The sequence below is a fragment of the Arachis ipaensis genome, chromosome B01 (genome assembly GCF_000816755.2).
Source record: "Arachis ipaensis cultivar K30076 chromosome B01, Araip1.1, whole genome shotgun sequence".
NCBI classification, from domain to species: domain Eukaryota; kingdom Viridiplantae; phylum Streptophyta; class Magnoliopsida; order Fabales; family Fabaceae; genus Arachis; species Arachis ipaensis.
In genome coordinates this window covers 14,559,381-14,572,788 of record NC_029785.2, presented here as the reverse complement: position 1 = coordinate 14,572,788, position 13,408 = coordinate 14,559,381, and the positions used below count along the sequence as shown (strand labels likewise).

At 31.9% G+C, this 13,408-nt stretch overlaps 1 protein-coding gene across 1 annotated transcript; it reads left to right on the top strand.

Annotated features, from left to right (window-relative positions):
* LOC110269909 (kinesin-like protein KIN-14L) lies at positions 544-3,103 on the top strand. Its single transcript, XM_021117904.1, has 6 exons — positions 544-588; positions 1,019-1,095; positions 1,301-1,396; positions 1,495-1,668; positions 1,761-1,867; positions 2,032-3,103. Exons 3-6 carry the CDS (start codon positions 1,318-1,320, stop codon positions 2,374-2,376), a joined length of 705 nt encoding a protein of 234 aa, XP_020973563.1. The 5' UTR covers positions 544-588; positions 1,019-1,095; positions 1,301-1,317; the 3' UTR covers positions 2,377-3,103.

Sequence of the window (13,408 nt, the reverse complement as noted above, 5' to 3'; positions counted from 1 at the left end):
TTTGGGCGTTATTTTAAAAAATATTTTTTTAATGATATTTTTTTAAATTTTTTTTACAAAAGTTTGTTTTTATTAGTTTATGATGTATTTAACATTATTAATTTTAGAGCGTAAATAACATTCTTGCTATCTTAATATTTCAAGAGTCTAGAAGTAGTTAATGAGTTATATATAGTCTTCCAATACTCAATTAAAAAGTTTCAGGTTGAAAAAAAAAAATTAGAGGTAGACATGTTTTGATTGAAAAAAAATTAAAAATTTTTAGCATACTGGATCCATTAGATCAATAGATGTGGACCCCACGATAAAGATGGAACGATTCTGATTGGGAACAGGCATGTTCCATTGGGAACACATTATCTCCTCCTCACTACTTTCCTTTTCCTGAAGCCGATTCTGATTCGGAGCCCTCTCACTCACACATCTCTTCTCACTCTCTCTGGAATTCCGGCGAAGATAGAGTCCGATCGGAAGAGGAAGAAGTCTCCGGTGGTGCCGGCGGAGCAGAAGGAGAAGCATAAGCAGCATTTGAACAAGACGAAGAAGATGTCGTACTGCAGCAACAGCCACGGTGGTGATGGAGGTGAGGTTAGGGCATCGCACATACTGGTGAAGCACCAAGGTTCGAGGCACAAGGCGTCGTGGAAGGATGCAGAAGGCCAGGTCATCAGAAACACCACCAGAGACAGCGCCATCTCTCAGCTAAAGGCCTTCCGTGACGAAATCGTTTCTGTCAAATCCAAGTTTGAGGACATCGCCTCTCGCTCCTCGGATTGCAGCTCTGCCAATCACGCCGGTGAACTCGGTCAGTCCCTTTCTTCGTATAATTCCGAATTTAACCACAAAAATATCTATTTACTTAGTAGAGGAAATGAAAAGTGTTGTTAACATTTCCTATTATGTTTAGATCTTGCTTGAGCAATTAGGTATCATTATGAATTGTCGTTGTTCACTCTGCAATTTGTTATTTGTTATCAACTTATCACGATAAATAGGTCATTCCCAGTTCGTTTTCCAGAATACTTCAAATACTGCTAGAGGATGGGAACCATCTTGATAAATTTGGTTGTTAAAGGGGTGTTTTCATTTACACTGGTATGTGATCAATTGATATTTGTGTTGGAACTATACCAAAATTCCAAAGGGCATTGTGTTTGAATTTGGATGGCTTCATTTGTTGGTTTATTACCTTTTGGATTGATGCTTTTGTTTTCCTTCTGATTGTGAGTTAATTGTGTGTTTTGAGAATCAAATTTATGCTTATTAATTATTGAGATGAAATACTGGTTTATGAATTCAGGGAGTCAAGTAGAGGATATGGCAACTAAAGCTGGTGGATATAATAGAGTAGTAGAAGAGAATAGGAAATTATTTAACATGGTTCAAGATCTGAAAGGTTGAACTTTTAATTGCTTATTTAATTAATGGCCACTTTCTCTTTATATATTATTGACCAAAGTTAATTTTGTCAAACTTTTCAAATCCAAATCATAGGTAATATTCGAGTTTACTGCAGAATCATACCCTTATTCCAGGCTGAATCCAAGAATATTATTGATTTCATTGGGGAGGATGGTTCTCTATTCATTTTAGATCCATCCAAAACATTGAAAGATGGAAGGAAACTTTTTCAGTTCAATCGGGTTTTTGGTCCAAAGGCTGGCCAAGGTAGAGTTCCACATGCTGATTACAGAAATTTTCCCTCCCCTTCCCTTTCTTTTACATCATTTTATTGAAATTTATTTTAACTTTGTACACAGATGAGGTTTTTAAGGACACTCAGCCGTTAATTAGATCCGTGATGGATGGATATAATGTTTGTATTTTTGCATATGGTCAAACTGGATCTAGGAAGACATACACCATGGTAAGATAAAAGAAGTATGATACACATTGCATTGGTTCTTCCATATATTAATTAACGCGGACACAGACCAATGAAATAACAAGCAATGTCTGCTTACTATATATGCAAACTCAAACTAATTATATATCCATATAATATTTTTTGTTTCTTCTTTCTTTTGGCAGAGTGGTCCATCAGGTGGAACCTCTAAGGATATGGGGATCAATTATCTCGCTCTTAACGATTTGTTTCGAATGTCTAATGACAGGAAAGACATTATGACATATGACATTTATGTTCAAATGGTTGAGATTTACAATGAACAAGTTAGAGACCTACTTGCTGAGGACAAAATAGATAATAAATTAGAGATTAGGAGCTGTAATGATGATGGATTGAGTCTTCCTGATGCTACATTGCGTCCGGTGACATCTACAACTGATGTTTTGACCCTCGTGAAACTTGGTAAGGTCAACCGTGCTGTCAGTTCCACTGCACTGAACAATAGGAGTAGTCGTTCCCACAGGTAATTTTTAAAATTTGTTCAGACCCTATAACTTGAATTTAAATGTTTAATGCAGACACTGATAATAAAGGCTGTTTAATTCAGTGTACTCACCGTGCATGTTCACATAAAAGATGTGATCACAGCACTAGCTCAAAAGAATTCTCACATTCCATATAGAAATAGCAAACTCACACTTCTTTTGTAGGACTCTTTAGGTACACACTATTGAATTTTATCTTGAATTCTATTGCACAAGATTCTGTCTTGAATTCTTTTACCTTATAGAGTCTTTGTCTCTCTCTCACATTTCCTTTAGTAATAAAAGTTATCTTATGTTTGGTATAGTAGGATAAAAATCCACTTATGTTGATATATTTTGAGGAGGTTGGTAAAGTGATCAAGTAAGACTTTAAACACCCTTGAAATAAGATAGTAGGGCTCACAAATAATAAAACTTACAAATTCAAAGGTGATTATAAATTTACTTTTCCAGTTTTCCAAACCTCCACATTTTAGATGATCTTTTTCCCCTTTCGTGACTAGAACTGTTTGACTTTTTTGGTGAACTGTTTCACTTATAAATTCTAATTTAGGATACAAAAAAATTGGAGCAACTTTACTCTGACCCATTCCTGAGGTTAGTTTATGATTGCATTCTTATGGATGCTGAAATGGGTATTGGCTGTCATTTCTGATCGTAAAAGAAGCATTGCTATTTTATGTTCAGATAATTTTGAAGGTTAGCCTTTTAAACCAGCTTCTCCTTAATGATTTTCTATCACATTCTTTGATGGAGTTTTTTTTTTTAATTCCTAATTCTTATACCATTATTATAACTATATATTTTCTTTAGACTAAATTATAATTTTAGTTCTCATAAGATCTTATATCTTCTATTAGTTTTTTCCCTTCTTTAACATTATCAAGAAAACATTAAAAAACCAAAGGTCACTCCCTCTTCTCCAACCCCTCTCCCCACCCCCACACACACGCAATAAAAAAAAGAGGCCACAAACAAGACACACACACGCAATAAAAAAAGGTCACAAAGAAGACCTAACGCAGTGACCGTGCATCCTCTCTCTCTGGGATCTCAGCTCACTCAACCGAGAAACACACCGCACAACTTTTTGCAGGGTTAAACCCCAAATCTTCCTACAAGATACAAACTTGTCGTCATCTCCAGTCGTCTCGGCGTCTCCATTTCGTTCAACAGGTAAATTTTCTCTCAATCGAATAACAAGTTAAGGTTTTGCCCTAACTGTTGCAGTCCCAACATAATCTTGTCTTCACTCTTTTTTCTTTTTCTTTTCTTTTCATTTTTCGTAGCTTTCCTTTCGGTCATTTCATCAACTAAAGTTGTCTTCTGAAAATATCCAGTTAATACCTTTATGTGAATGGGCTCAGTTCAAGTATCCTTTCTGATTATTTTTTTGCCTAATACTAAAATTTTTGTTGCTCTTGCATGTTGCTGAGTCTTAATTTGAACCAATATAAGAGATTGTCATATATTTGAACGTGTATGTATCATTCAAGGAAACGTTCCTCCCCGATTTAAAAAAAAAAAGAAAGAAATATTTGATTTCCAAAACAAGGGATCTCTGATACTTGGATATGTCCAACATCTGATTCTTATTAACTTCTTTTTTTATGCTTTTTGTTACCAGGTTGTGACACGTGGGTAGGAGCTACTTTTGTTAATCATCTTGATTAGGAAGCTACATTTAAGGTAACATACTAAAATGTAAGTTATTAACATGAGAGAAGTTCAAAGGATAATAACAGAAAGTTATTTTTTATATTAATTTCTTTTTAGCAAGTTAATTAATTCAGTTTCACTGAAGTTGTATTGGCCGTGTGAAATTCGGTAATTTTGGTATTACTATATTGTATCCAATAAGAAAAAATATTAAGCAGATAATTTAAAACATTTTTAACAGTAAAAAAATCATCGTGAAGGTAGCACAAAGTTTCAAGGTTCTAGAACCACTTTAGTTATACTGTTTTCCATAACCATGGCTTTATAGAATACATTGTGATTGATTACCTCCCATGATAACTCTTCTTGACAACATGTTCTATCAGGGAACAAAAGATACTAATTTTGAACTATTAGGCACCTCATTAATCAAAACCTTTGTAAATAAAGTCATTGTTTTATCGATTATTTTAAGATATAAATAAGAAAAAATATTAAGCAGGTTATTTTGAACAAAAGATACTAATTTTGTAATCTCTTCCTCAACTTAAAAAATATATTCATTGTTTACATTATTTTATCGATTATTTTAAAATATAAAAAAGGTTTTTTTTAAAATGAGTTTTATCATATTTATAATTTTTGAATATTCATTTTGGTCTTTTATATTTTATTATTGATCTAATTTTTGTATATTTTCTTTTTTTCATATCATTTGTAATGCATATTCTAATTAATAAATTCATAATTCATGATTGTTTGTTTAAATTATTATTAGTAGTAGTGGTTAGCTTTCTAAAACTTCTGAACATTATAATTAGCATTAGTAGAAATTCAATTTACTAGAATAAATAACGATATTTTTGTTCATCTATTTCTTCTTTTGTTTATCAATGGTTGCTGTTCCTTCTTTATGTTTGTTCTTTATGTTTCTGGATTCAATTTTATCACTTGTTTTTCTTAAATTTGTTGAAATCTCCTATTAGGGTTTACTTTATTATAATGCTCTCTTTTGCAGTAAGAGACAAGATCTTTTATTTGTTCTTGAATCTTTGTACCAAGTCTCTCTATCTGATAAGGCTGAATGGCGATGGATGCCAATAGAGAAAAATCCAAACAAGTATGGTGCTGAGCATTACAGAAGATGTTTTGTTTGCTGCATTTTCAATTCCATTGAAGTCTCATCTACTTTTCCATTCGATATATTTCAGATTAACTTGTGAAAATTTTAATGTCAATTAAATATCGATATTATGCCATCTATAGTTTTTTTTTAAATTCTTTCTCAGATATTTTTCATGTTGTAATTTAATTTTATTGGCTTCTCATTTATATGTAGGCCAGATTTCAGAAGTTGTCGTAATCTGCAAAATATGTTGTATAGTAGTTTTCGAAAGTGGTTTCTTGGGTATTTTTCATAAATATGCTTCTAAATTGTTACTTTTTTTTTGTATATTTAGTTAGTTGGTTTCTTGGTTAAAAGTCTCAGTCTTAGATTCTAATCATACCATTATGTGCTAATAGGAGATTTTTAGCAACCCAGCAATATTGGCCCAACAGAAAAGAACGGATTTTTAGATTTCGCCTTTTTAGTAACCAGGTAACCAAATATATTATGGAATATTATATCATGCATGTTAACCGATTAAAGAGGTGGGTTAAATCTTTAACATCAAATGGTTTGTTTTTAATTTATATTCAGTTAGTGGTCTTTTCTACTTTCCTCCTCTTGATAGTTTCTTTTTCCTGTTAGATGAGTTTGTTTAGCTAACTCTGAGTTCCTGATCTTTCTAATCTGAAATGGGTGTAGACTACAACAACTCTAAAAAGATTAGTTTTGATAAATTATCAATGTCCATTCAAAATAAATAATATAATGTTTACTAATCATACATATAATGATAGTGACTTTAAAAATTCAGCATTTATTAATATGTTAAAAGATGATTCGATGTTTATGTACATGATTTGGTTTCAAAATGCATCAAGATAACATCAATTTCTTTTTCATTGTTTCTTTCAAAACTTCAGTATTTTTTCCTGGACATTCAAAAAGACCTGATATGTGTTTCTTACTTAGTTACCTATTTTTGTCATGCTCATTATAATGTGAGTTCATATACGTGATTATTGTTCTCTTGTGTTGCTCAGTTGGTAATAATGGTAGATTTAAATGTATATATATCTCTCTTTGATAAATAATTATGTAATATTATTTGATGCATTTTTAGCATGTTTTGTTAGACATGAATTAACTTTAGGAAGAAATTTGAATATAGGGTGAGAGAGCTCTTCCCCCAACTTTTGTTTCAACCCATGGTGAAGAATTAGGGACAATGATCTATGTCATAGATGAGCTAGATAATTGTTTACTGCTGGACCTGAGAAAAAAGAATGATCAATTGCTCATAACTGACTACTCATTTGAACATATTAGAACTTTTTATTTAATCAATAGAGGGGCATTTGTTCAATTTAGGTATGTCAGTTTTGGAATTTTTTTATTTCATTGTGGAATCACGACAACCAACCCATCCAAGTTCACCTTGATCCTCACTCATATGTGCCTGAGATAGTGGACCAGAGACACTTGATAATGTATCAAGAGTATTCCACATAAAGTATACCAGGATTGATGAGGACTCATCACCTGATGTGATGGTTCTATCTGGGTCTGAACCATCTGATGATGAGTTTTCATCAGACGGTGATGAAAACAATGATCAAGATGGGACACTGGTAGGGGATAATCCGCATAATCCGATAGATTTGTCTGGTGGAAGCACTTTATTAGTGGAGGTCCACGAACAAAGTAATGAGACAAACGAATTCTCTGATCATAGGTAATGCTAAGTGTAACTTTTTTTCTTGTGTTTTGGATTTTAATATCATGGTATAGATCGGTATTTTTTAATGTGGTGACTAACATGTTTAAAATATCCTGAACTAGATATACTCCAGAGGTTTATTATGAAAAGATCATCACAGCTTCGGATCTGGGTCAATCTAGACTGGTAAGTTGATCTCAAGAGAGTCCTTTCTTTCATTTTTTTTCTTGCAAGCTTATTAAATATTTTTCCTAAATATGTTATTCATTGTGTATGAAAATATTATGTTTATCTTAACTATGAGTTATTCATTGCAGTATCTGGCTTCGAAATTTGCTGCATATCTTAAACAATCTGGAGATGGTTCGATTTGGACGATCACTAGTCCACGTTCCAATGTAGAGAAGAATGTGTTCTTTTTCCACTAATTGAAAAGTGGAAGAAGAGGTAGGGAATGAAAATTTGGGGTCGGGTGAAATGAATGTTGTAGAGTATACAATTTAAAGGAGGGGGATAGCATTACCTTGAAACTCGACTCGATACCTAACCACCAGATAGAGTTGTCGATTCAGCGATGTTAGGGCTCCTATGTATAACTCTGTTTGATAGATATTTTGAACTATATGTTAAATTGTTTTGGACATATTTTGTTTTTTGATTAATGAACAAATTTATATATGTTGTAAATATTTTGTTTTGCTATCAATAGGTATCTTGACAATCTATGTTTTTAAGATTATGCAAAATAGAAAACTACATCTCTGTTGGACTTTTTTTTTCTGTTTTTTTAGTGTCTAATAATTTTTATTATATTTTATTATCTTACAAAGCATGTTATACTGTTTATTGACATATTGAGCAATTGTTGTATTCTATTGTTTTATTTTAATGTAGTGATAATCCAAATTTAATACAACATATCTATCTTTATAGAATACAGTTTAGTTATATTCTTAGTATTTTTTTAAAAGGGCTTTAGTTTACATGAAGCCCGTGCATTGCACGGGTTTTCACGCTAGTAAATAGTGCAATTGAAAAATTAGGGACAAAATTTGTGCACTTTATGAATCTGAGGACCACTTTGAGGTTTAACTCAATAAAATGGATATGATAAAATATTTGGGTTGGGTTCGAATATATTTATATCTAGTCCAACCTGGCTCGTGTACACGCTTTTATAAACCCTTTCCTTCAAACATAGAAGACAGGCAGCTACTACTTCGTGTGAAGAACATCTCTACGAGTATCACCTCTCTTCCAATCCTTTCAACCCTTTATTTTTTATCGTAAGTTTCGTTCTCCAAATCCTAATATTTGAAGTGCAAATTTTTTCTTATCCTGTAAACGTGCATATTTTTTGAATCAATCTGCTATTTGTAAACATTACAATATGACCTATATTTTGTGGTTTGTTTGGTTTCTTGTGAATAGAGAAAGAAGAAAAATGACGGTTTTGTTGGCGGAGGAAATCAACAGGCTCTATAGAATTAGGAAGACGATGATGCAAATGTTGAGGGGCAGGGATTACCTTGTTGGGGACATTTGTTATTGTGGTGGTTGGTTTTCAATGTTTCACGAAACCCGTCTTTAATTAACTGCACCAATTCTTTTGGTTGTGCGCTCTCATTATCGGTGGGTTATTATGAATATTGAAAAACATGGTGACTCGGATTCTGCATAAAATGGCATCAGTATAGGATCCACTATTAACTTTTTCTATTAAAATATTTTCTTTTAACTCATTATGTTTTTCATTTTAACTTGATCTTGTCACTATAATTTGGCGGTTAGGTCAAAAGAACGTTAGGATTTTCATGACTCATAAACAACTACCGCTCACGTTGTTGCGCATAACTCGGCCGTTATACCTATAATTTAACTATTACAACATGTTTTGTCTCGTGTTATTCGGTAACTGTCACTTATAATTCAGAGAATAAGTCAATCAAATAGATATAATCAAGTAAAATAGAAAATAACTTCTTCGCATATCGCAAAGTAGTCAAAACAAATGTTGGTACTTCAAAAATAACCACACTATAGCCCATACATGTGCTCTCTTCTTTGAATTATTATGAAGTTTCCTAATAAATTATATATTCTCTAAATGATTTAAGTTACTAGACCAGTTAAAGAATGGTTAATGTAACAGGTGTTTGTCCTCCTAAACTAGATTCAGTACATCATATTAAAGAGATAAAAATAAAAAAAGGAAAAGATGTCAATACTATTTTTTGTCATGTATTTTTTTCTTTTTCTAATTTTATAAATTCTTATGAAACATAATTTTAATTTGTTTTGAGGTTAAACATCATTTCTATCCACGAAAATTTAAAACACTGATAAATTTTTCTACGAAAAAATAAAATTGATTTTATACATAAAAAAAATTCCTCAAACAAAGTTTTTCAAACACTAAAATTACTCAAAATTTTTAAATTATCATTTTCTTACTATAACCAAATCCTATATTTCTAATTCCCTCTTCACCACCACATCAACCACCAATATCTCACCCCACCCATGAGATTGTATCTACTTTGTCTACCATATAGAGCTAACTATTGTGAAAGATCATGTCATTGAAACAATTAGAAGTTTAGAACTATTGAGAACTATCCAACTATCATCATTGATCTTTGAAACATGAAGCTTGGCATCGTTGTGAACAAATGGATCTTAGTGTTGTTGAGTGTGGTGGTGAGAAGAATAATTTGAAGGAACTCGAGGAGGTTGAAATCAAGGAGACTCAAGTTCTTAGGGAAATGAAGGGCAGAGGGTTTATGTAAGAGAGTGAGAATGGAGTCAGTGAAAGGGTCGAAAATGCGGAGAAGAAAGGAATCTTTGTGAGCAAGGAGAATGATTCATCCTTTGGAGGAGGAAGATGAAGATTGGTGAATGTAGTAGAATTTGGTTTGGAAGAGAGTGGGTTTGTTGTTGTGGTTGTGATTGGAGGGAGGTGGGTCGGATGGAGAAGGTGGTGGTTTTGAGAAAGGAAAGTGCCACGTGAAGCTGGTGCTGCAGAAGTAAAAGAGGCCGAAGTTGGTAGTGAGTTGGTGGTGAAGAGTTGAGGATTGAAAATTTGGAATTGTGATACCTTAGGAAGCGGTAATTTAAAAATTTAGAGTGATTTTTTAGAATAATTTTGTCAAACAAAATTCATTGTTTATAGGTATAAAATCAATTTTTTTAAGATAAATTTTTATGTGTTTTTAAACTTTCGTAGTATATTTTGCTAACCTATATTCTATGAGCACATTTTAAAAACACCATAAAAGAAAATGTTTAACTAAAAGTTATTGAAAAATTAGAGGCCGATTGGTTTGGCCATTTGAAAATGAAAATAAAATATAAAAATCTGTTTGATAGAGTAATTTCACATTATTTTCGGTGAAAATATTTTCAAAAAAGAATACAAAATTGAAAATGATATGTTCTCGTTTTCAGCTTTTTCAATTGAGGAACCCCTTAGATACCGTATTTGATCATTCACCGCTCCTTTTATATCTCACTCACTAGGGCCAAATTCTCAATCACGTATCGTGAAAAACACAAAGCCAATGCCTCCAAGTTGTAAGAAATTATATTATATTATGTCTCGTGTATGATGTGTCTTATTTTATTGGTTTAATAAATATTTAATTAAATAATAAAATAAAAAAAATTGTATGGTTATTTTTTAAATATAACCAACTTGATGGAAGTTGATTTTTATGAAAAAAAATCAGAATTCAGTCCTCTCTTCCTACAAATGAAGTCTTTCTTCCTCACTCACCATCAATAATTTAATTGAAGAAAGAATTAAGAAGGTAAATAAATAGACAAAGCGAATTCTTTCTAATACTATCATCATCATGGATCAAGGTTAGTGACTCTTCTCATTTCTATTTGTGATAATCATGAATTTCAAGATCTTTTCTTGCGAATGATAATTTTATAATGTCACTACAATAAATAAAGGTTTTCGCAATAGTAAAAAATCGTTGTCATAGATCAGAAACCGTTCCTAAACTTTAGGCAACGATTTTTGACATGTAGTATATGTGGCCGTTACCAATGCTAATAAGCAACGGTTTTTTGTCTAAGACAACGACAACAAAGAAATTGTTGCCCTTGTTACCCTAATAGGCAACAGTTTTTACAACAATTTTTAAACAACGATTTTTACTGTTGTCTGTCATTATGCAACGGTTTACAACCATAATAGGATAGGCAACAGTTTTATGCCATTGTAACTTTGTTACTAATTTCGACAATAGTTTGAAAACCACTGCCTTTTGTTGATGACTTAAAGAATAGTTTACGAACCATTGCCTTTTGTGTGTTTTTTTAACAATGGTTTTAATATCATTGCCATTTTGAAGTTGCCTTTGACAGCAGTTTTGACACCATTGTCTTTTGTGACTTTTGACATTAATTTTTTGTAATTATATATTTCTTTATTTCCAATAATTTTCTCATATGTTGCATTGAAATTAGTATTCCAATTATTTGTTTTTTAATTTAATGTCAATAAATAATAAATAATCTTAACTATTTGAATCAAATTACTAAAAAAAACTAATAGAACATTTACCATCAAATTCGATTTATAAAGTATTCTATAAGATCCACATACATTACATCATTGAAAATACCATAATACTAGTCTAAGTCATAACCACCTCTAATTATATCATCATTGTTTAAAATACCATAAGACTAATCTAAGTCATAGCCTCTGAATATATCATCTTTGTGAAATATTCAGTAACAAAAAATGATAAAGTAATTAAGTAGCATGTAAGTTTATCATGCCCAGAATTTCATGATTTTTTCTCTCTAGCATTTGATCTTCAAATTTTGTGACATTATTAATTAACTTCTTTTTTTTCCTTTAAAATAATTTTCCCGTGAACAAAACAAAAAATAATAAATCAAATATAAAATTATACCTTTCTAATGCTAATAATATTTGGTAAGAGAGAAAGAGAAGGAGCTTAGTTCAATAGCAAGTTCAATTTCAAAAATCCATAAACCAAAGTCACAACACAATCATTAACACCAAAACACATAATATTTGCTAATAATATTTGCTGCACTCTACCCGTCGCCGGCGCTACTCACCTTACCTGTGTTTGCCTCAACTCGCGTCGCCGGCGGTGTTACAGTCTCCCCTCACTCTCGTCGCCGGCTCTGCTACACCGTACCCGCGTCGCTAGCTTGCTTGCGTGCTTTGTTCCTCCGTTCAGCTTGCCTGCGTTATCGGCTTTGCTGCACCCTACCCTGTGCTTCGTTTTTTTCGTTTAGCGCCTGTTTCCCGTATTGAAACTCTGAAAGTATATTTATCTGCCTTCAAAACTAAAAGTTGTTTAAGTACATATGTAAATTACATAAGTTATTATTTAATGGTTTAATTATTCTATTGGTCCCTATAATTTCGCGAAATTTTCAATTAGGTCCCACTTGGTAGTAATTGATTTAATTGTATAGGGATCCAACTGAAAAAAAATTGGTGTAGGGACTCAAATAAAAGAAAAAAAAAGTGTAGGACTCAATTAAAAAAAAAATTAGTGCAAGGACTCAATTAAAAAGAAAAAAAGTATAAGGACCTAATTAAAAATTTCGCAAAACTATAGGGACCAACAAAATAATTAAACCTTATTTAATTTGATATTTTAATTAGATCAGTGATTATTTATTTTGATTTTAATGTGCGTTCATGGCTTTTTGCTGTTTAAGTACAATTGCATATTTTAATTTGATTTTAATTTGAGTTCATGGCTTTATGCTATTTCTGTTATATACATATAAATTATTTATCATAAATTTGTATATCTGTACAAAGTGTATTTGAACATGTTACATTTGTATATGTTTGTAGGGAATTCACTTCAAAAAGTCAAGTACCAACATAGATGTAGTAGCACAAGATGTGGTTGCAGAAGAACAACAACAAGAATCCCTGGTGGAAGCAACCGCTAATTTTGTTCCAGATAAGTCTGTTTAGATTGAAAATAGCAAAAAATCGAGCTTAAAGAGTATTCTTTGAATGTTTGAATTGAATTTTTTATTTGTATGATTTTTAGATTATATAATAATATTGTATTTTTTTTGTCAACCCGTGGGTAGGGTCGGATATTCGCGGGTTGAGCGCGGGTAGGGTTAGGGTTGGGTATTTCTCAACCCGTGGGGTAGGGTAAGGTTAGGGTTGGGTTCAAACCCCTACCCATTACCACCCTTATATGTTGGTGCATTTCATGCTCACTAGATAATTTCTTTTGTCTCTTAGTGATTTAGAACTTCTTCTTCTTTAGTAAATTTTAATCATGAACCTCTCTGATTCTAATATCTTTGCCCATCACCTAAACTTAGAAGTCCTTTTGTTTGCATCGTTCTAGTCTTATTTTAACATTGTAAAATACTCAATCCAAATTTATGATTAGTGGTTGTCAAATTAGTATTTCTCAACCTAAAATAATAGCATATTTTAGTAAAATGAATTTAAATCATATCTTGACTCTATTAAATAACTCATTTTTCACTCA

Coding starts and splice junctions, on each gene's coding strand:
- LOC110269909 (XM_021117904.1), top strand. CDS start 1,318: ATGGCAACTAAAGCTGGTGGATATAATAGAGTAGTAGAAGAGAATAGG. Junction 1,397..1,494: donor CATGGTTCAAGATCTGAAAG/GTTGAACTTTTA, acceptor TCCAAATCATAG/GTAATATTCGAGTTTACTGC. Junction 1,868..2,031: donor CTAGGAAGACATACACCATG/GTAAGATAAAAG, acceptor TTCTTTTGGCAG/AGTGGTCCATCAGGTGGAAC.